Genomic DNA, 21,391 nt, shown 5'->3' with positions numbered 1-21,391 from the left:
AGAAGCAAAACCAGGAACTGCAATTAATCACGACGACCCTTTATGGCAGAACTTGAGACGCAAAAATCTACCTCCACCCAGAAACAAAAATAAAAGATATAGGAACTGGAAGCAGAGCCTTTCCTGGAATTATGTCGAAACCCACGATCACTCATTATATACCTCCAGTGATGAACGCCCGGACGTGCATCAAACCACCGTCAATGCAGCCTTGACAGGAAAAAACCAAAAAGAAAAACAAAAGGCATCTGGATGAATCTAGGTGTCAAGATGACCTCAGTAAACATTTTCACCTTGCTGGGATCTTCAACTAGAGCAGGAATATTTTAACAAGAGGTCTCGTATATCACCCCACGACGGATATTGTAAAGTTCAAGGGTAATTGCAGTCCCCTGAGGCCCACTGGGCGCAGTGTCGTCCAGTATTTTGGCTTGTCTGAAGCATCAGCATCAGCAGTAGTAATACTTTGTCTAAGGAAGCGATTTCTCCTGAGGACTGACCGAGATGATTTGGGTGGGGAAGGGTGTCCTAGACACCAGGGAAATAAGGCCTAAATTTTCAGGAACGATTTCCATGTTTCAAATGTCTCAGGAAGTGTTCATTAATGTGGGCTGGTTCTTGATAGCAATTTACTTCGTGTTTTCATCCAGTCTTGGTTCCAGTGACTAGATAATAATGGGATGGAAGTTTAAGATATGAGATTAAGAGTTTTTCACTTTTCATTCTGCAGAAATATAAATTAGTTTATATGCATCTGAATATTATTTGTATATATATATATATATATATATATATATATATATATATATATATATATATATATATATATATATATATATATATATATATATATATATATATATATATATATATATATATATATATATATATATATATATATATATATACATATATACATACACATATATATATATATACACACACAAATTACACACACAAATTACTGACAGAAATACGGTATCCTGAGCAACAATTCCTTATGCCACAGACAATTTCATACCCACACATTAAAAACTCATAAGAAAGGAAGTTGGCCCCACCTATACACAGCTGTTTATTTTAATCTCAGTAACATAACATAGCATACCATAACGTTCAGAGTCCTTTAATTGATATCATTGGCTATCAGATTTTTTCTGATCTGTACAGCATCAAGTAGGCACATTCAGAATAAGGTGAATCAGTGTCTCCTTCTCCAACCATACAATAGCAACGATTTCACAAGAAAAGTAACTGTTGCTGATGTGGACCCCACAGGTTCAGGTACTCAGGAAACTTTCACAAACTTTCACAAGCTTTCACAACACAAAGCACAAGCAATGTTATTGTTCAGATTGTTAGGATTCACCAAGACCAAAATAAAACCACTGGAGGTGTCCTTACAAGAAACAAGTGAAAAATGCGCCGAAGTTTATTCAGAGCAATCGAGTTTTCTGTACAGCTTATAATCAGGGCCACCGAAAATAGATCTATTTTTCAGTGGTCTCGATATAATGCTGTTTGAGCCGCGGCCCATAAATCTTCAACCACAGCCCTTCCTTTTCCTTCTTCGTAGCTAAGGTGCCCTCTGGTCAGAAATATTAATTCAATTGGATCATATTATCCTTGCAATATTTCTTCTTTTTATATATATCGTATATTATTATATAAAAATGTAGCATATAAAGTATGGCAGATTTCATTTTTCAAAAACTAAGGGAGTGCCCTTTTTTTCACACTTGAGCCCATGCCCTTCTGAAAGTCTGTGCACGCCCCTGGGAAAGGTTGCCTTGCGGGTAAAGTTCTCAAGAACGGATGAGAGAAGAAGAAGAAGAAGAAGAAGAAGAAGAAGAAGAAGGAGAGGAAGAAGAAGAAGAAGAAGAAGGAGAGGAATTAGTTGATCAAAAGAAATATGAGGAAAATGAGATTTGGCTTGTTTGAAAGAACCTCTTGGTCAGTAGTCCTTTCAGATTTTAATCGACTTAGGTCCTTAGGAAGAGGAATGATTATTGCTCATTTATGAAATATAATGTTCTAGATTATAATGATTCGTTTATGAAATATAATCTTCTAAATTATAATTACTCATTTAACAAATATAATCTTCTAGATCATAATCACTCATTTATAAAATATAATCTAGATTATAATCACTCATTTATGAAATACAGTCTTCTAGATTATAATCACTCACTTATAAAATATAATCTTGTAGATTATAATAACTCATTTATAAAATATAATCTTCTAGATTATAATGACTCATTTAAGAATTATAATCTAGATTATAATCACTCATTTAAGAAATATAATCTAGATTATAATCGCTCATTTATAAAATATAATCTTCTAGATTATAATATCACCCATTTATAAAATACAATCATCTAGATTATAATTACTCATTTAAAAAATACAATCTTCTAGATTATAACCCCTCATTTATAAAATATAATCCAGATTTTCATTCGAAATAAAATATATGACACACACAAAAAAAAACATTGGCTAAGTAAACCTGAATCTACCTAAGCGAGAATTTTGCAGCTACGCCAAATCTGAACTCTGGTACGACCCTGAAATTCAGCAGGAACAGATTTTTGCGTAATACGCGAGAGAAAGCGTATTTGTCCTTTTCGTATCTTGGTATGCGATGAAAAAAAAAATATATGGCTACCAGGAGGTCACCTGACCGCGCCTAGTGCACAAGGCACTGCTATAAATAAGGTGAGTGTCAGGTCTAACCTCACAGTTCACCGATTATACCTGTGCAAGCACCATGAACACCAAGGTATGGGATCTCTCTCTCTCTCTCTCTCTCTCTCTCTCTCTCTCTTTATCTGTAGACTCTTACAGTAACTTAGAAAACAGACCTACTTCTCGTCGTGAATATAAAAAATATATTTTTTATTTATATTAGCAATATTTATTTTATTCCAAATAATTTCTTACTAAAAATAGCAAAAGTCATGAGCGAATTATTTCTGCTTTTAAAAAGCACTGCTATTAATTTTATTAATCCTACTGTATATATAATATATTACACCATCAAATGTTTGAGGAGTTTATATTGTAAATTATTGTAAATCATCCAGTGACTTTTTAGTATAAGCTTCAGAACTTACGTAGAAATATTCGTGTCATTTATATTTCCATTCGTATTGAAACAGCTTCGTATTTATATACCTTCTCGTGACTGCTTCTTTGCTTGCTAGTGCCTTGAAAGTTGATTTTAACGAATTTGCTCATCTGCTGATTCGAGCTCCCCAAGTGGTCAGTCATATTTCCGAAAAATTTTATATACTTCTTAATAACCAGGCCAAAGATAATGCAAGACAAATAAAAATATCGCTTCAGAAATTAAATAAATACGTTTTGAATAAGTCATTTCTCAAATTCATATGGATTTGTCTGAAGCAAAGGGAAAACAAATTGTAAATAGCCCTTGTGAACAGTAAAATGAATAAGTGTCATCTATGAATGAATTTAGTTTTGCTAATTTATTATAACATAACAAAGAAATCTTATTAATTATTTTAAATCTTAGAAAATTAATAAGTAACCTCAATGGAATCAAGTATAATGTCTAATGTTGCAATAACATATATAAATAAATCATATTTATTATTTTATTCTTAATGCTCATTGACTTATAGACTCACTGAACAAACAGAAAAAAATTATATTAATAAACTATGGAGATTATATTAAGGTAATGCTCATTGTCTTATAGAATCACTGAACAAACAGAAAATATAACCACAATAATTCACATTTTCCAGGTTGTAATGATTGTTTTGGGCCTGGCTGCCCTCGTAGCAGCTGACAGCAGGGAGACCTACTCCTATGCTGCCCCAAGAGTAAGTTATTTTTATTAATATTCATCAGAATCTTCTCTTAAATATTGTGGAATATCTATGGAAATAAATCTGCTTTATTCATTAATGGTTGGTAATGATATAATGATTTTATTTCTCATTTTACAATTGGCTTGTATTTTCCTCTGATTGAATTGTTTTATTTATATTTATCAAAATCTTATTTTAATTACTGTGGAATATCTTTGAAAATGCATCTATTTATTCTTTAATGTTTGGTAAACATATGATGATTTCATTTCTCAACTTGTAACTCAAAAATGTATTTTCCTATAATTAAATTATTTTATATTTATCAAAATCTTATCTTAATTACTGTAGAACACCTTTGGAAATTTATCTATTTATTCCTTAATGTTTGGTAAACATATGATGATTTTATTTCTCAACTTGTAACTCAAAAATGTATTTTCCTCTAACTGACTCAAGCCTCACCTGGCTCCGAGGAATCCTACGAATCCAGCGAGACCCAATACAGCTTTGATATGGTGTCAGTTATATGAATATCTTAAGTGATTTTACTTTTCCTCACTTTAGGCTTCATCTGGCTCCGAGGAATCCTACGAATCCAGCGAGGCCCAATACAACTTCAACTGGGCCGTCAAGGACGAGTCCTCAGAGAACGACTTCGGACACCAGGAGACCCGCGACGGAGACAACACCCAGGGATCTTACTACGTCCAGCTCCCCGACGGGCGCCTCCAGACCGTCAAGTACTTCGTCGACGGAGACTCCGGATACGTGGCTGAGGTCACCTACCAGGGCGAGGCTCGTTACCCCGATTCCTTCGAGTCCGCCGAATCCTTCGAGTCCGCCGAATCCTTCGAGGCTCCCAGATACGCTCCCCCAAGGCCCCGTTACTCCGCCCCCGACTCCAACGAATCCAAGTAGATTTTTTTGGAATGATCTCAAACGCTTTGATGAACCGAATGGATGGATAAATTATTTCATTGATATTTATGTGAATAAATATTTTGCAAATTTGGGGGATTTTATTGATATGTACTTTTTTAATGAAAGTTACTGTGCTTGCTTAACAATTGGAATTCCTTCCAAGAGAGGAACATAGCCAATGTCTACTGGCACATTCAATTTATGCATGAAAACTATAATATGTATATATATATATATATATATATATATATATATATATATATATATATATATATATATATATATATATATATTCATATATATATATACACAGTATATATATATTTTATATATATATATATATATATATATATATATATATATATATATATATATATATATATATATATATATATATATATATGTTAAACATACACACTCATGGCACAGTTCCTCTTAATCCTCTGTTCATAAATGACCATTGCAGTTTGATCTCAAATTAACAAACATTCCCTGTTGTCCTAATGATTTCATCTATACTGATTAGAATCTATAGTTATTAGAATCTATAGTCATCAGAATCTATAGTCATTAGAATATATGGTCATTAGAATCCCCACTCGGCTAAGGACTCCTAAAAACTTCGACGAAGACTGCTAAGGACATGCTAACCTGAAGCAGGCAGGATTGGCTGTAAAATGCCAATAAAGTCTGGCCAAGTGGCCAGGACTGCTGAGAGGCAAAGGTCAGTGAAGCATTAAGCTTCTTAGATATTGATGATAAAAAAAATCGAGAAACATTAAACTAGTCATAGGGGCTTGTTCATTGTATAAGTTAGTTATATATGCAAGAGTCTGTTCGTGGTATTATAAGGATAAAAACCGTTATATTATCTGCTAAATTTCAAACCAAACTGCGAAGGAGATTCAACTCATATTAAGAATCCTTAAAAGCATAAATTGAAGTCATAAATTAACCCAAGATATTTTAGGTTTTTTATCTAATTCAAATGATTTAACACAGTAAAGTTAAGGATAATTTTTGCATCCTTTCTAATCCTCAAAACATTTCAAGAGTTAATGTCATTTGAACTCAACGATGAAAAAAGTAAAAATTAACATTTTTGATGTTAATTTTGAAAATAGACTAAAAAATAAACTTGTAAAAGTTAAATGAACCTGTATCTTACGAAGTATATGTTGAATCTTACTTTATCTTCCATCTAGACTGAGTTATAATTAACATTTTGATGCAAAACTTTAAAGTTATGTTAAACATTGATAACGAAAACCAAAAATAAAACTTTCAAATTAAATCAGTTAAAAAAATATGAAAATGAGTAGTTATTTTTAAAGACTTTAAACAGAATAGAACTTTAGGTGAGGTAAGCAAGCTTCTGAAAATGGCTCGATCAATGAGCTTGCCACATAAAAGAAAAATTTTAATTAGCAGATTAACCGTTTGGAAATGCCCACGAACCTGCCCCTATAGGTCAAAAGGTCTACTGGACCTGGCAGCAAATTCCTGAGATGTATGCTAGTATTGCACCAGCCCCGGTTTTTTTGTCATGCCCCTGGGTTAGGCAAGGTTAGGTTAGGTTAAATTAGTACTCTAACGGTAATTTGGTTTTGGGAAACATAATGAGATTATTTTCAAAAAAAATCTATGGTTAGTTTTTAAGATATGGCGTTATGAGAAGGACCTTCAACCCTACAGACGCACTTTTATACCCAACCTAGGGAGTTGAGCAATAAATTTTTCACAAGAGTACTTACTTTCAATGAAGCTATCTTGACTTCAGAACGCTGACTTGAATACTGTACATCCTCTTGAAGAAAACTAGTTTTGGAACAAGGTTATCTCGACTTCAGACGTTGGCGTTAAATCACAAGCACCTGAAAATAGTTTCAGTTTTTAAAGTGGTATTGGGGGATTGCTATGCATTTAAATCAATTTGCAGATGTACAATATAAGGTAAATATTGATTGAGAACTGAAAATAGTTCCAAACTTTTTTTATTTGGTACTGAGGAATGTTGCATTTAAATCAATTTGCAGATGTACTATAAGGTAAATATTGATGAGAACTAAAGTAGTTTCAAATTTTTTAATGAGATTCTGAGGACTGCTATGCATTTAAGTCAATTTGCAGATATACAATAAGGTAAATACTGATTGGGAAGTGAAAGTAGTTTCAGATTTTTAATGCTGTACTGAGGATTGGTATGCATTTAGATCAATTTGCAGACGTACAATAAGGAATATTGATTGGGGACTGAAAGCGATTTTCTCTGTTAACACATTCCATCATATCTTGAGATATTGCCTTTCAATAATCAAGCTTCTTTAAAAATACATTTTTACAGTCTGTCCATTCTCATTTATTCCGACCAATTCATAGTGCTAAGTCAGTCAACTAATATTTAGTAAAACATCCTTTTGTTGTCATTTTCTTCCTCCTCATCCAAAACCAGCCGGACACTTACTCGCCCCGAAAGCTCATGTTGACATCTCCATCTATTGCAAGGCTAGTCCAGACTATTCAGGTTTAGAGAACAAAGCAAAACAAGTTCCTTTAGGGACAGTTCTCAGATAGTCTAACTGCCAAGGAATGCATGATAAGGATTCTTATTCATTGTAGGAAAGGGAAGAAAAATTAACTTCCAGTTCTGAAAAAATACTGGGGATATTTTAGGATACATCATCATCAGCAGGTACTGCAAGTCCTCTATACAAATCCTCACAAAAAACATATTTCACTATAGTTACGTATTCCAGTGAAAACAAAACTACGTTCTCACTTAGAAATGGTTGGTTTTACAATGGTGTGAGGGCAGATATTTCAGACACCCAGCTTCTGGACTTTTTCAGTGTCTAAAATTTGACGAAATTTGTCAATAGTTATTCGAGTCAAGTTGCAGTCTTATAAGTTCGTCGAGCCAAGGAAATCAATAGTAATTATACTTCTATAAAACCTAAACAATTGTTAAAGGAATTACCAGTAATTTCAGGCATTCAACTAATCTGAAGTTTGTTTTATCTGTTTTCCTCTAACCCAGAAGGCCTTGGATAACTATGGAGAATACTAATTCAGTTCTAATTACTAGCTTTTTTTCCAAGGATTCTGTGTTCATAAAAATCTCTTCATAATGATTTTAAACTTCCAGTCTACACCAATGTGTTTCAGGCTTCAAATTATAAGCCTGGTATCTCAATCTGTATCAGACTCATGGAATAAAAATTATAAAACACTTACTATTCTTTGATAATACGACCCTTTAGTATCAGTATTGAAATTACCTCATAGTATTATAAGGCTACAGACCTTTAATTCATTCTGTCATTAACCTGCAATTCATTCTGTCATTAGAGACATATCATGTTACTGGTGAAGGTATGTTCATATTTGCTCTCTGTACATCAAAACCTTTATTCACTAAGGTGTTAAGTAATATTAAACACTTGAAACATAAGTTCAGGCCAGCTTACAGTAAAATTAATCACATCATTAATCACATTTTCCACAGTGTATTTTGACAGGTGTAATCCCGGTTCACGAAAATCTGGAAGTAGTTTTAGATTTTGGGTGAGGGACCCTGTATTGATTTTAAGTTTAATTTTCAAAACAGACTTAAATCAGTCGCAGTCTATCACAGTCTTACAGAAAATAGTTTCATATTAAAAAATCTTGAAGTTTAATTATCGAGGCACAGGCTGTAAAATCAGCCACAGTCTATCACAGTCTTACAAAAAATAGTTTCATATTAAAAAATCTTGAGCTTAATTATCCAGGCACAGGCAGTAAAATCAATCATTCTTACAAAAAATAGTTTCATTTAAAAAAATTCCCAAAGCGAGAATTTTCAGAATAGTTACGTCAAATTTGACTTAGCTGTTTTCTGATTACGTACTAAGAGTTGTTAATACAAACCTTTTTTCAAGAAGCTCAAGTCACCAGTAGTCAAATGCAAATCAGATCCCTGCAGTGGACTAAGAAAAATTCCTTGCTGTTCTCTCAGGATCCTGATAAAAAATTGACAATTGTAATATGGAACACAGTAATTTGTAGTTAATTTGGATGTGAAAATAGCTAAAGAAACCGTTAATAAACCCTGTTATGACATGAAAATGTTGCAGGAAACAATACTAAAAGGTTATTAAAATATTTTTTTTTTTTTAGCAAAAATGACAGGCTAGGTTTTGACACCAAAGGGTGCCTGAAGATTTTAGGCTAATATTCGCAATAGTATGCTTAAGAAAAACAAAGACAGCTATGATTATTACATCTGTAGTGCACTTTAAAAAAAGTGTAATAAGCCTTGTTCAAGAATTTAATGACATCAAACAAATAAATATAGGGTATAACAGCAAGTATAACTCAAGAAGATTTCAGGCTACTGTACACAAGGGTACACTTACGAAAAAATATACAGCGGTAATTATTATCTCAACAATGAGCATAAAAAAGTGTAATAAATTCTGTTCAAGAAATTAATGACAAGATAATAAATGCAGAAAGTGCAATAAACCCTTTTCATGAAATTAACGACATATAAAACAAATAAAGACTGATACTTGACGTCTGCAAAGTTGTAATGAAATCCCAGGAACCACCGTTCACCAATTTGAAAGTCCAAACTCACTGACAAAATGCTTGCAAACAGCCGCAGAGTTTTCCCTAAAGTAACCAAGAAATAAACAGCTCTGTCGGCAGCGGAGGCAAACACTATCACGCTTGGTTAGGCCCAAAATTGTAAGAACGGAAACTTTTTAGCTTTTTACTCAGAAAAAATAGGTCTTTCTGACGGTACACCAAGGACCGTAGAGTCACCGTTTTCAGACAAGGGCGATGGACGCTCGAGATGAATTAGTTACTTATGTATGTTTAAGAACAATTGGCCTCTGGTTTTATTCTTCACTGGGTCTTTGCTAATATTTGTTTCTTATGTAATGATAAACAGTAAACTTCATCTTAATGTACTGAGTAAGAGAATTATGGTTTCTTAGTCTGTTTAAATAAAATATGGGCACGATGGGAAGAATCTCCATTATTTCTTTCATATTTTACGCTGAAAAATAATTTAGGTTGCTAAAAGAATGTTTTATTTTACACCACACGCACACACACTCACTCACACTTCTCTCCCTCTCTCTCTCCCTCTACATATATATGCATATATATGTATATGTATATATATATATATAAATATAAATATACATATACAGTATATATATATATATATATATATATATATATATATATATATATACATACATATATACATATACATATACATATGACACTAAACTATTAGTAGTTAAGAAACTATCAGATAAAATACAACAGTAACCTAATACTCATTCACACAAATAAAATAAAATAAAATAAATAAAGGAAGATATGAAAACGGAACAGTTCAATCAAAGAAAGCAACTTAACTTTACCTGTAAAGAAGAATTCCCCAGGCAGTAGAAACAGGAACAAAAAAAAACAAAAAAATAAAAATGAAAATAAAGACGTCGAAAAGGAAGTGGAAGAAGAAAAAAATCAGGAAGAAGATAAGAAGCAGAGGGAAGAAGGAAGAAGGAAGAAGGAAGAAGAAGGAAGGAGATAATGGAACATTACGCTAAATTATCTCGTCAGCCTCTGAGCCTTCAGGCTAATACGACCTTTTGTTTCTTGAGGTAATTCTACTTCTTCATGAAAAACTCATCAGGTCACTTCTCATTTCAGGGACGATTATTGCATCAATTATCGTAGAATTATTATTATTATTATTATTATTATTATTATTATTATTATTATTATCATTATTATTATTATTATTATTATTATTATTATTATTATTATTATTCAGAAGATGAACCCTATTCATTACTGACTTCAAATTCAAGCTTATTATTATTATTATTATTATTATTATTATTATTATTATTATTATTATTATTATTATTATTATTATTCAGACGACGAACCCTTTTCATATGGAACAAGCCCATAGAGGTCACTGACTTGAAATTCAAGCTTTCATTCGAAAGAAGTAACAGAATGTAATAGGAAATACGGAAAGAGGAGATCAGTTGTTGGAAAAACAGATAAATTAAGCAATTAATAAATAAATAGATAAAAATGTGAGTAAATTATTAAAATACAAGGAGAATTGTATTAGGATAGCAATGCATTGCATCTTTGCTTGAACTTCTGACGTTCCAATTGCACGAAATCCTCAGAAAGAAGAGGAAGAGGAAGAAGAAGATAATAAAAAAGAGGAGATAATGAATAGACGACAGAAGAGCAACAAACATTCCCAACTCGAGCGTAAACACCACAAAACAAAAGACTGTCTAAACATCACTGTCCAATCGGAGTAAAATTTTTTCGTAGCAGGAGAAATCTTATGTGTACTTGTCCTTTTCGGAAAAGTAACTCAGTCGAGGTCACTTGACCCCACCTACTAATGGGGCAGTGGTATAAATAGGGCGTCAGTGCCCCGCTTCATAGCACACAGTTCTCTCGTCGTGACTGCAAGCAAGCACCATGAACGCAAAGGTATGCGATTGCATTATACTTGAATTTTGGTAAAGGCACCACACCTAGCTTGTAGTAGATTCATTCATTCGCTGGGAGTGAATGGTTGATGTATAATTTATGAATGAATTCCTGTTTCATTCAGGTTAACTATTAGTCCGTTCATTTTCATTTTATTTGTGTTGTAAATTGTCGTATCTTTTTCAATGAGAGTAATGTACAGAATATATTGAAATTTCATTGACAAAACAGGAAACTGAATTTGGGTGATGGTTTTACTTAAAGATCTTTATACAGTCTACACTTTATAGACAATAAAACACGGATTAAGCAAAAAGAACAGTTTCTAAAGTATACAAAAACAGACTCTTACCGCAATTCTGATCTTGAAGATGAACCTAGACAAAGTTTCAAACTATTACGAATGGAAATTAATGGCAGATTCTCGATTCTCTTCCAGATTGTAATGATTGTTTTGGGCCTGGCTGCCCTCGTAGCAGCTGACAGCAGGGAGACCTACTCCTACGCTGCCCCAAGAGTGAGTTATTTCATTGATATTTATGAAATTATTTTGTCAAATAACTCTTTGCATTACTGAGTAATTTTGTATCTTTGATATGGTGTCAGTGATATGAATGTTTTAAATGATTTTACTTTTCCTCACTTTAGGCTTCATCCGGCTCCGAGGAATCCTACGAATCCAGCGAGGCCCAATACAACTTCAACTGGGCCGTCAAGGACGAGTCCTCAGAGAACGACTTCGGACACCAGGAGACCCGCGACGGAGACAACACCCAGGGATCCTACTACGTCCAGCTCCCCGACGGGCGCCTCCAGACCGTCAAGTACTTCGTCGACGGAGACTCCGGATACGTGGCTGAGGTCACCTACCAGGGCGAGGCTCGCTACCCCGATTCCTTCGAGTCCGCCGAATCCTTCGAGGCTCCCAGATACGCTCCCCCAAGGCCCCGTTACTCTGCCCCCGACTCCAACGAATCCAAGTAGATTTTTCTGGAAGGTCTTGAGTAACTCTGGCATGTCAATTCGCGCATAAATTATTTCACTTCCATTACTTATTTATGTGAATAAATCTCTCACAAATCGACTGACTTTAATTCACATTATTTTCATATATATTTATAAAACATCTATGATATAACATCCTATGAGAAAATATTTGATATATGCCAGCCAAGAGGTCAAGCATATAACAACTAGCTTTTTGGTGAAATACCCACTGGCTTGAAATTCCGGGTCTGAAATGTAGGCCTATTACTTTCCTTCTATCTAAGTCCAACCTTCTTCCGTTTTACCCTTTATCTTATATTCTCCAGGTCTGGGCAAGAAATGGGCATAAGCTTATCTTTTTCAGTGGTTTTTGTAAGATGTAGGCCTATCTGTTACCATTTCTTTAAGCCAGTATTTTCCCTTTTTACATTTTTCTTGTCTTCTGCAGGCCTGGGCAAGAAATGGGCATAAGTTTACATTTTTCAATGGGTCTTGTAAGATGTAGGCCTATCTCTTACCTCTTCATTAGGGTCAGTATTTTCCATTTTAACATTTTCCTTATCTTTTCCAGGCCTGGGCTACAAATATGCATTAGGTTACCCCATTTCAAGATATACATAAAAATACACAGATTATGAAAAATCTCTCATATGGCTGTCATGTATTTATTCTTGCACTGAAGATCGGATGATTAAGAATGAATATCTTCATTCTCAGGGCATTGGGTGGATTTAGAATCTTGTTATTAATTTAGGATTCAAGGAGATTTCAGAGGAACACTCTGAAAAGGTCAAGGAAACAGAATACAAGGAATAGTAACGAAATGACAGCAATAAACAAACATAAATATGAAGGGATTGAAATCTAGTTTGACTAACGTACTTTGACCATCAGTTAAACTCTTCTTGCTATGGAAATGGATTAGGATGAGAGAGAGAGAGAGAGAGAGAGAGAGAGAGAGAGAGAGAGAGAGAGAGAGAGAGAGAGAAGTATCTGATGAATGGTTACGCTCCAGTTGGGTAAGGATTACCTTGACCAGTCCCTTCCGTAACCAATTATATGAGAATAGTGTACGCATTTTGACGCAGCACTGAAAACTCATACCCTTTATTTCTCTCTCTCTCTCTCTCTTCTCTCTCTCTCTCTCTCTCTCTCTCGTTTCACCCAGCTATGACCCACCACAACTGACAAACAACTAAGCACTTAATTCACTGCTTGACCAGTATCGTCTCTGGTCTTATCCTGTTGGGGATCCTACGCAGGAAAAACAGAGAGAGAGAGAGAGAGAGAGAGAGAGAGAGAGAGAGAGAGAGAGAGAGAGAGAGAGAGAGAGAGTCCTACCACCTTGACCAAGGGAAAGACAGTGACTGTCGTATTACAGAGCACCAACTACCATACGAGAGTAACTGATACGTAAGAAAGATAAATATATCTATCAAAAATTGCTAAAAAACCAATGATTAAATCCTGTCTGCATCTTCATATTAGTTAGGGCCTCTGTACAAACGATGGACTAAAACGTGGAATAGCTTGCCTTGTGCAATTGTGGAATCTTCCGATCTCCAGATATTTAAGCAAGCAGCGAATTCGTTCCTGCTATGTACTGCTGCTGACGTCTTCTGAATTTCAGGTATATTGGTTTTATTTTCTATTCCCTCATATTTATTTATTTACTTATTCATTTATCATTAATTCCTTAACTTGTCTCTCTCTCTCTCTCTGCTGACCTCTCCTGAATGTCAGGCGTATATCGGTTTTATTTTTTATTCCCTCATAATTATTGATTTACTTATTTATCATAAATTCCTTAACATCTCTCTCTCTCTCTCTCTCTCTCTGGTGACCTATGCTATATCGTTGTCAGAAGCACGATTATGGCTAACTTGAACCTTGAATAAAATAAAAACTACTGAGGCTATGGGGGTGCAATTTGGTATGTTTGATGATTGGAGGGTGGATGATCAACATACCAATTGGCAGCCCTCTAGCCTCAGTAGTGTTTTAAGATCTGAGGGCGGACAGAAAAAAGTGCGGGCAGACGAAGCCTGCACAATAGTTTTCTTTTACAGAAAACTAAAAATCAACAAAACAGATCAGAATGTCCTCACCTTTGCTATACGAATCAGCAAAATATTACGAACGACGTTTAATGAGAAAAAGGCGTATATAAATCATGAATCTCTCTCACTTAAATAAACACTCTCATCTCGTTTCTAGGGCCGCTCCAGAATGGTTATGCAAATGGGGTTGTCAGCGAACTGCCTTTACGCCATAAATCTTCTGACCAAACTTGGCTTTGGCTGGGTCAGTTGAAAATGGGAGATTCAGACAGGGCTGTAATGCTCGCCTTTCAGATGCTCTTATGAAGTACCTTTATATTCAATAGACCAAGTTAGTTATTCAGAATGACAGTGGCTATATATACTATATATAAGCACAGTGCTTCACAGTCAACTGTGAAGCCCTAAAATGGAAAACTACGGTATCTGCAAAATTTCCGAAATTGAGATATGCCACCTGTTGGGCTCGTGAAAGACTAATACATAAGTTACTGCAGTTTCACAATGATTCTTCAGTGCTTTCCACGAGTATTTAGGGGGTCCCATTTGCAGTATCTGCAAAATCAGTAGTAAGGCAAGGGAAAACTTCAGTATCTACCATTTTTCTCAGTTTTGTATTTTTGCAGAAACTGCAGTCTTCCATTTTAGGGCAGAATACCAACTTGATAACATATTCAATAAGTGAACAGCAATTTGAAAATCTTCAGTAAAGTCCATTTCATTTTGTAGATAAATAGTTACACAAAATCAAATCTATACATGAATGAACTGGAGTGATTAACCAAATCCATAATTATAGTATTACACTGCGACAAGGAATCACAATGTTGAAATAACTTAGATATTATATTTTACGTACGTCTACCGTAAATATCAAGAAATTACTGAATAATATTTCAACATCCAAAGAATCCTACTGATATCCTGCAAAGGATACCAGTATGGGCAGGAAATGATAAATTGTTGGTTATCATGCCTCAAGAATAGCTGAGAAAAAGTCTCGAAGTATATAAAAAATGAAATAACAAAATATATATCTGCAGTTTTTAATTAATTTATTTACATGAATTTGATTAGAAATAGATCATACAATAGTTAAATAAATAAACCGTTTTCTAATATATTTGCAGTTTTTAATCAATTCATTTATCTACATGAATCTGAATGGAATTAAATTATGTAATGTTTTAAATAAAATAAATCATTTTCAAGGTAATATATCGTTATAATCACTTAGATTCGTTGGACTCGTAGGAGTTGGAGTCAGGGAATCGAGCCTCTCCGTCGTAGTTGACCTCAGCCACGTATCCGGAGTCACCTTCGACGAAGTACTTGACGGTCTGGAGGCGGCCGTCGGGAAGGCGGACGTAGTAGGATCCCTGGGTGTTCTCTCCGTCGCGGGCCTCCTGGTGTCCGAAGTCGTTCTCCGAGGACTCGTCTCTGACGGCCCAGTTGAAGTCGTACTTGGCTTCGCCGGATTCAAAGGATTCGAAGGATCTCTCCTCGGAGGAGCCCTGGAGGTAAAAGGGTAATTTGTGAGTTGTGTAAAGGAAGATAATAATAATAATAATAATAATAATAATAATAATAATAATAATAATAATAATAATAATAATAATAATAAAGGAAATATGGTGAAATAATAATAATAATAATAAATAATAAAAATAATAATAATAATAATAATAAATGTAATAAAATAAATGTGAAATAATCGATAGACGATAAAGACTTTAAAGAATAATTGATAGATGGTAATAGTTTTAACTGGTAGAATAAAAATTACTGTAGTTCAAATATAATAATAATAATAATAATAATAATAATAATGATAATAATAATAATAATAATAATAATAATAATAATAATAAATTGTATAAAGACAGTAGAAAGGCACTATAAAGAATAATTGATAGATGAATGAATGGAATAGTTTTAACTGGTACTAATAATAATGAATTAGAAAATGGAACGTATAAAGTCTACATAAAGATAAATAAATGAACTATAAAAACTTTAATTGGTAGTTGTTTAAAGTACAAATAACTGTAGCTAAATAATAATAATAATAATAATAATAATAATAATAATAATAATAATAATAATAATAATAATAATAATAATAATAATACTCACTCCAGGTGCAGCATAGGCCAAAGCAGCCAACCCCAAAACAACCAAAAGGACCTGTAATAAATATTCATATATTATAACTCATAACCCCTCTTGTATTTTCATGGGAGTTCAGATACTTGTGGATACTATGTATAATTATACCTAAATTATTTTGAAAAAACAGAAGATAATCATTAATTTTGAAATGATACTTTATTAGCAGACTGATTTAGATACAGGAATATTAAGCAAGATAATGAAATAATCGTTATAAGGCATAGCTTCTGCATATTCATAGGAATTCACTTACTTGTAGATCTAATGTATAATCATACCTAAATTATGTAGCAAAATCCTCTAGATTATCCTAAAATTGGAGATGATACATTAGCAGAATAATCTAAATATGCAGATTTTAGTCAGGATAATAATATGATACATTGATCTTTGGGATGGCATAAGTAGGGCAGTTTGAATCAAATTTATATATTTTTTTCCACAAGATAATCATGAATTTGAAGATGATATATTGTTAGCAAGTTAATTTAAGTACGTGAATACTAAGTAGGATAATGAAATAATTTTCGGGAATATCAAGCAGGATGATAAAATTATTCCCGGGAATATCAAGCAAGATAATAAAATAATTCCTGGGAATATCAAGCAGGATAATAAAATGATTCCCAGGAATATCTAGCAGGATAATAAAATGATTCCGGGAAGTATTAAGCAGGATAATACAAGTGTTGCCAGGAATATCAATCAGGATAATATAATGATTCCCTGGAATATAAAGTAATAAAATGATGGAATATAATAATAATGAAATGATTCCCTGGATTATTAATAAAATGATTCCAGGGATATATCAGTGAAAAATGATTCCAGGGAATATTAATCAGGATAATAAAATGATTCCAGGGAATATCAATCAGAATAATAAAATGATTCCTGGAATATCAATCAGGATAATAAAATGATTCCCGGGAATATCAAGCAGAATAATAAAATGACAATAAGATGATTCCCGGGTCTTTGAGAGAACATAGGTGTGGCCAGTGTGAACCAAGATATATCTTTCTCCATAAGAGAAAGAATGTATTTACCTTTGAGTTCATGTTGTCGAGCGTCGATCTGATAGAAACTCTGTGTCTTATCCTTCGTCTACACTCTGTATATATACATAGATCAAGCATCCTTATTAGCAAAGGCGTGGTCAGGCCACACTCGCTTCCAACCCGTTTTTACTCGGTGTTTCAACAAACGAAATCAGGGCAGGAGGCGTCTAGCCCACAACGAAGTAAGTTTGTTTACAAACACGCTTCAATTTTTTTCCTCAGTTCTTACCGGCGTTGAAAATACGTGCTTTAAAGCAATCGCAGTTAACGAGGATGTGTCTTAAAATAAGAAAAAAGCACAACCACACTAATACTCTATGCAGAAGAACCTATTCCCTCACGCAGATGAAAATAATTCAATAAATATATACGACGACCTTGAAGGGAGTTTTCGCCACTTGACCCAACCCCCTGGTGAGCTAAAGTTCAACAATAACTGTTGCGTAAATATTCTTCTGGTCCAAGTTCTCGATTCGTTCTGAATGGAAACGTTTTAAATCTCGTAAACGTTCGCGTAGGGATTTTTTAAGGTCCTACGTTATAGTAGACAGTGATTTTTGTTGATTAAGGTACTTGGTATGGGAAATATTAATGTATATTTGTACATATGTTATACAGTACGTAAACAATGACATTCATTGAATTAGGGTTTTGTTAAGGGAATTATTAGTAATTTGTACATACGTTATACAGTACGTAAACAATGACATTCATTGATTTAGGTTTTTGTTAAGGGAAATATTAGTAATTTGTACATCCATTATAGAAGAACTCAAATGAACGTAATCAATGTGGAATTCTTCATCATTTTTGTGACTTATACAGTGTTAATTATTATTATTTATTATTATTATTATTATTATTATTTTTATTATTATTATTATTATTGTTATTATTATTATTATTATTATTATTATTATTATTATTATTATTATTATTATTATTATTATTATTATTATTATTATTATTATTATTATTATTATTAACATTAGTGGCAAGACAGAACGTATTTTCATAATATTTTTAGTAATCGTGTTGCCATTAAAAAATATATATATATCTTATTATATATATAATTTTAACATGTATACAGGTACATAAATATAAATATTAAAAATATATATATATATATATATATATATATATATATATATATATATATATATATTATGTATACACATAAATATATATATATATATATATATATATATATATATATATATATATATATATATATATATATATATATGTTTATATATATAAACTATAAGATACCAAAGATTTTTTACTGTATATAACTCTATATTAAATTTCCAATGTCAAAATATATCACTATCTATGCCAGCCACTGCTCTATGAAGTATAGAGTTGTCATATACGATAGAACGGAAGTATTACAAATTTATCAAAAAATTAATTTAATTTAATATACCGCAGATAATTGCATTTATCATATTGGTAATTTTTCAATTATAGCATTGGGCTAAGCCAAAAAATTTGTTTTTTTGTAGAGTCGTTTTTAGTTTTCTGTATAAGAAAAACTATTGAACGATTTTGTCTGTCCGTCCGAACTTTTCTGTCCGCAAAACTTTATCGGCCCACACTTTTTCCGTCCGCACTTTTCTGTCTGCATTTTTCTGTCAGCACTTTTTCTGTCGCATTTTTTCTGTCCGCACTTTTTCCTGTCCGCACTTTTTTTCTGTCCGCACTTTTCTTTGTCCGCACTTTTGTCTGTCCGCACTTTTTCTGTCCGCACTTTTACTGTCCGCAATTTTTTCTGTCCGCACCTTTTCTGGTCGCACTTTTTTCTGTCCGCACTTTTTTCTGTCAGCACTTTTTTCCTGTCCACACTTTTTTCTGTCAGCACTTTTTTCTGTCCGCACTTTTTCTGTCCGCACTTTATTCTGTGAGCACTTTTTCTGTCCGCACTTTTTTCTGACCTCATTTTTTCTGGTCGCACTTTTTTGTCTGCATTTTTTTTCTGTCCACACTTTTTCTGTCAGCACTTTTTCTGTCCGTACTTTTTTCTGTCCACACTTTTTTCCGTCCACATTTTTTCTGGTCGCACTTCATTCTGTCTGCACTTTTTTCTGTCCGCACTTTTTTCTGTCCGTACTTTTTCCTGTCCGCACTTTTTCTGTCCGCCCTCAGATCTTAAAAACTACTGAGGCTAGAGGTCTGCAAATAGGTATGTTGATCATCCACCCTCCAATCATCACACATACCAAATTGCAGCCCTCTAGCCTCAGTAGTTTTTTTTCCATTTTATTTAAGGTTAAAGTTACCCATAATCGTGCTTCTGGCAACGATCCATAACAGGCCACCACCGTGCCGTGGTTAAAGCTTCATGAGCCGCGTCTCATACAGCATTATACCGAGACCACCGAAAGGTAGATCTATTTTCGGCGGCGTTGATTATAAGCTGTAGCGGCTGTACAGAAAACTCGATTGCGCCAGAGAAACTTCGGCGCATTTTTTACTTGTTTCTATACGAAGCAAAGCACCTCGACATGTCATAGGCCTGACGCCAAAGAGAAAATATCGATAAATCACATACCTCAGAATATGAACAAGACATTAAAGCTTCTATTGAAGACTGACCGTGGTCAGCAAGGCCTCACGTGACCGCAAGGAGGCGAGGAATGTCAGGTCAGCTCCGCCAAGCAAGGTCAGCTGGAAGTGGTAATGTTGGATTGAATTGACCCCACAGCTCGGGAGGTGATGAAAGTGTATCACCTTCGGGTATTGGGCCCTTACCCACCCACGTGCCCAGGCACACACACACACACACACAATGTATATATATATATATGTATATGTATATATATATATATCTATATACAATTGTATAATATATATACATAATTATATATATATATATATATATATATATATATATATATATATATACAATTGTATATATATATATATATATATATATATATATATATATATATATATATATATTGATTTTTTCTTCTCTCTCTCTCTCTCTCTCTCTCTCTCTCTCTTTATCTTTTATCTTTATTTAAAAACACACATACATACACACACACACACACCAACATATGTAAATATGTCTGCATACGTGTGTGTATTTGTATGCGTGTCTGCGTGCAAAGAAAGACAACGATTAAATAAAGAGAGAGAGAGGAGAGAGAGAGAGAGAGAGAGAGAGAGAGAGAGAGAGAGAGAGAGAGAGAGAGTTAAATCCAAATTCCTAAACCCACTGATCCCAATTCGCCTTAAAGGACCCGCCAACTGAAATGAATGAATTGAGGTAACGCGCAAAAGTATTGAACAGCTGTGTTCTTTATTCCTGGGCCGTATTAAGAAACGCGCCGAATGAAAGCAAGAGGTGAGAAGAGTGAGGACCACGCCTATGTGAGGATTGTCTGCGGAGAGAGAGAGAGAGAGAGAGAGAGAGAGAGAGAGAGAGAGAGAGAGAGAGAGAGAGAGAGACGGGACACTAGGTAGAGATTTTTAGAAACTCATTCCTTCAATATGAATTCTTAGGTTTGAATATTGATTTATTTGTTTTCTTCAAGTTCCGTGAGAGAGAGAGAGAGAGAGAGAGAGAGAGAGAGAGAGAGAGAGAGAGAGAGAGAGAGAGAGAGAGAGAGAGGACAGTAGACGCAGATTTTCAGAAACCACTGCCTTTAGATATGAATTCTTAGGTTTGAATGTTAATTCGTTTGTTTTCTTTAGGTTCCATGAGAGAGAGAGAGAGAGAGAGAGAGAGAGAGAGAGAGAGAGAGAGAGAGAGAGAGAGAGAGGAGAGTAGGTAGAGAGATTTCAGAAACTCCTGCCT

The 21,391-nt window shown here is 33.8% G+C and overlaps 3 protein-coding genes and 1 long non-coding RNA gene across 4 annotated transcripts; 2 read left to right on the top strand and 2 right to left on the bottom strand.

Annotated features, from left to right (window-relative positions):
* The first annotated feature begins 2,725 nt into the window (after window positions 1-2,725).
* On the top strand, window positions 2,726-4,861 carry LOC136831634 (pro-resilin-like). The gene is made up of 3 exons (XM_067092266.1): window positions 2,726-2,791; window positions 3,783-3,860; window positions 4,416-4,861. The coding sequence occupies exons 1-3, from the start codon at window positions 2,780-2,782 to the stop codon at window positions 4,767-4,769; spliced, it is 444 nt and encodes a 147-aa protein (XP_066948367.1). The 5' UTR covers window positions 2,726-2,779; the 3' UTR covers window positions 4,770-4,861.
* Window positions 4,862-8,164: 3,303 nt separating this feature from the next.
* On the bottom strand, window positions 8,165-9,496 carry LOC136831822 (uncharacterized). The gene is made up of 2 exons (XR_010850972.1): window positions 9,394-9,496; window positions 8,165-8,773 (listed from the first exon to the last, which is right to left on the bottom strand). It is a non-coding gene; the product is annotated as an uncharacterized lncRNA (long non-coding RNA).
* A 1,758-nt stretch (window positions 9,497-11,254) lies between these two features.
* LOC136831635 (pro-resilin-like) lies at window positions 11,255-12,376 on the top strand. The gene is made up of 3 exons (XM_067092267.1): window positions 11,255-11,300; window positions 11,740-11,817; window positions 11,949-12,376. The coding sequence occupies exons 1-3, from the start codon at window positions 11,289-11,291 to the stop codon at window positions 12,282-12,284; spliced, it is 426 nt and encodes a 141-aa protein (XP_066948368.1). The 5' UTR covers window positions 11,255-11,288; the 3' UTR covers window positions 12,285-12,376.
* Window positions 12,377-15,377: 3,001 nt separating this feature from the next.
* Window positions 15,378-17,704, bottom strand: LOC136831821 (pro-resilin-like). Its single transcript, XM_067092445.1, has 3 exons — window positions 17,569-17,704; window positions 16,484-16,534; window positions 15,378-15,861 (listed from the first exon to the last, which is right to left on the bottom strand). The coding sequence occupies exons 1-3, from the start codon at window positions 17,656-17,658 to the stop codon at window positions 15,577-15,579; spliced, it is 426 nt and encodes a 141-aa protein (XP_066948546.1). The 5' UTR covers window positions 17,659-17,704; the 3' UTR covers window positions 15,378-15,576.
* Between the last annotated feature and the right edge of the window lie 3,687 nt (window positions 17,705-21,391).

The sequence above is a fragment of the Macrobrachium rosenbergii genome, chromosome 48 (assembly GCF_040412425.1).
Source record: "Macrobrachium rosenbergii isolate ZJJX-2024 chromosome 48, ASM4041242v1, whole genome shotgun sequence".
Taxonomy (NCBI): domain Eukaryota; kingdom Metazoa; phylum Arthropoda; class Malacostraca; order Decapoda; family Palaemonidae; genus Macrobrachium; species Macrobrachium rosenbergii.
Note: the sequence above shows the minus strand (reverse complement) of the source record. Positions and strands in the feature narration are given on the sequence as shown.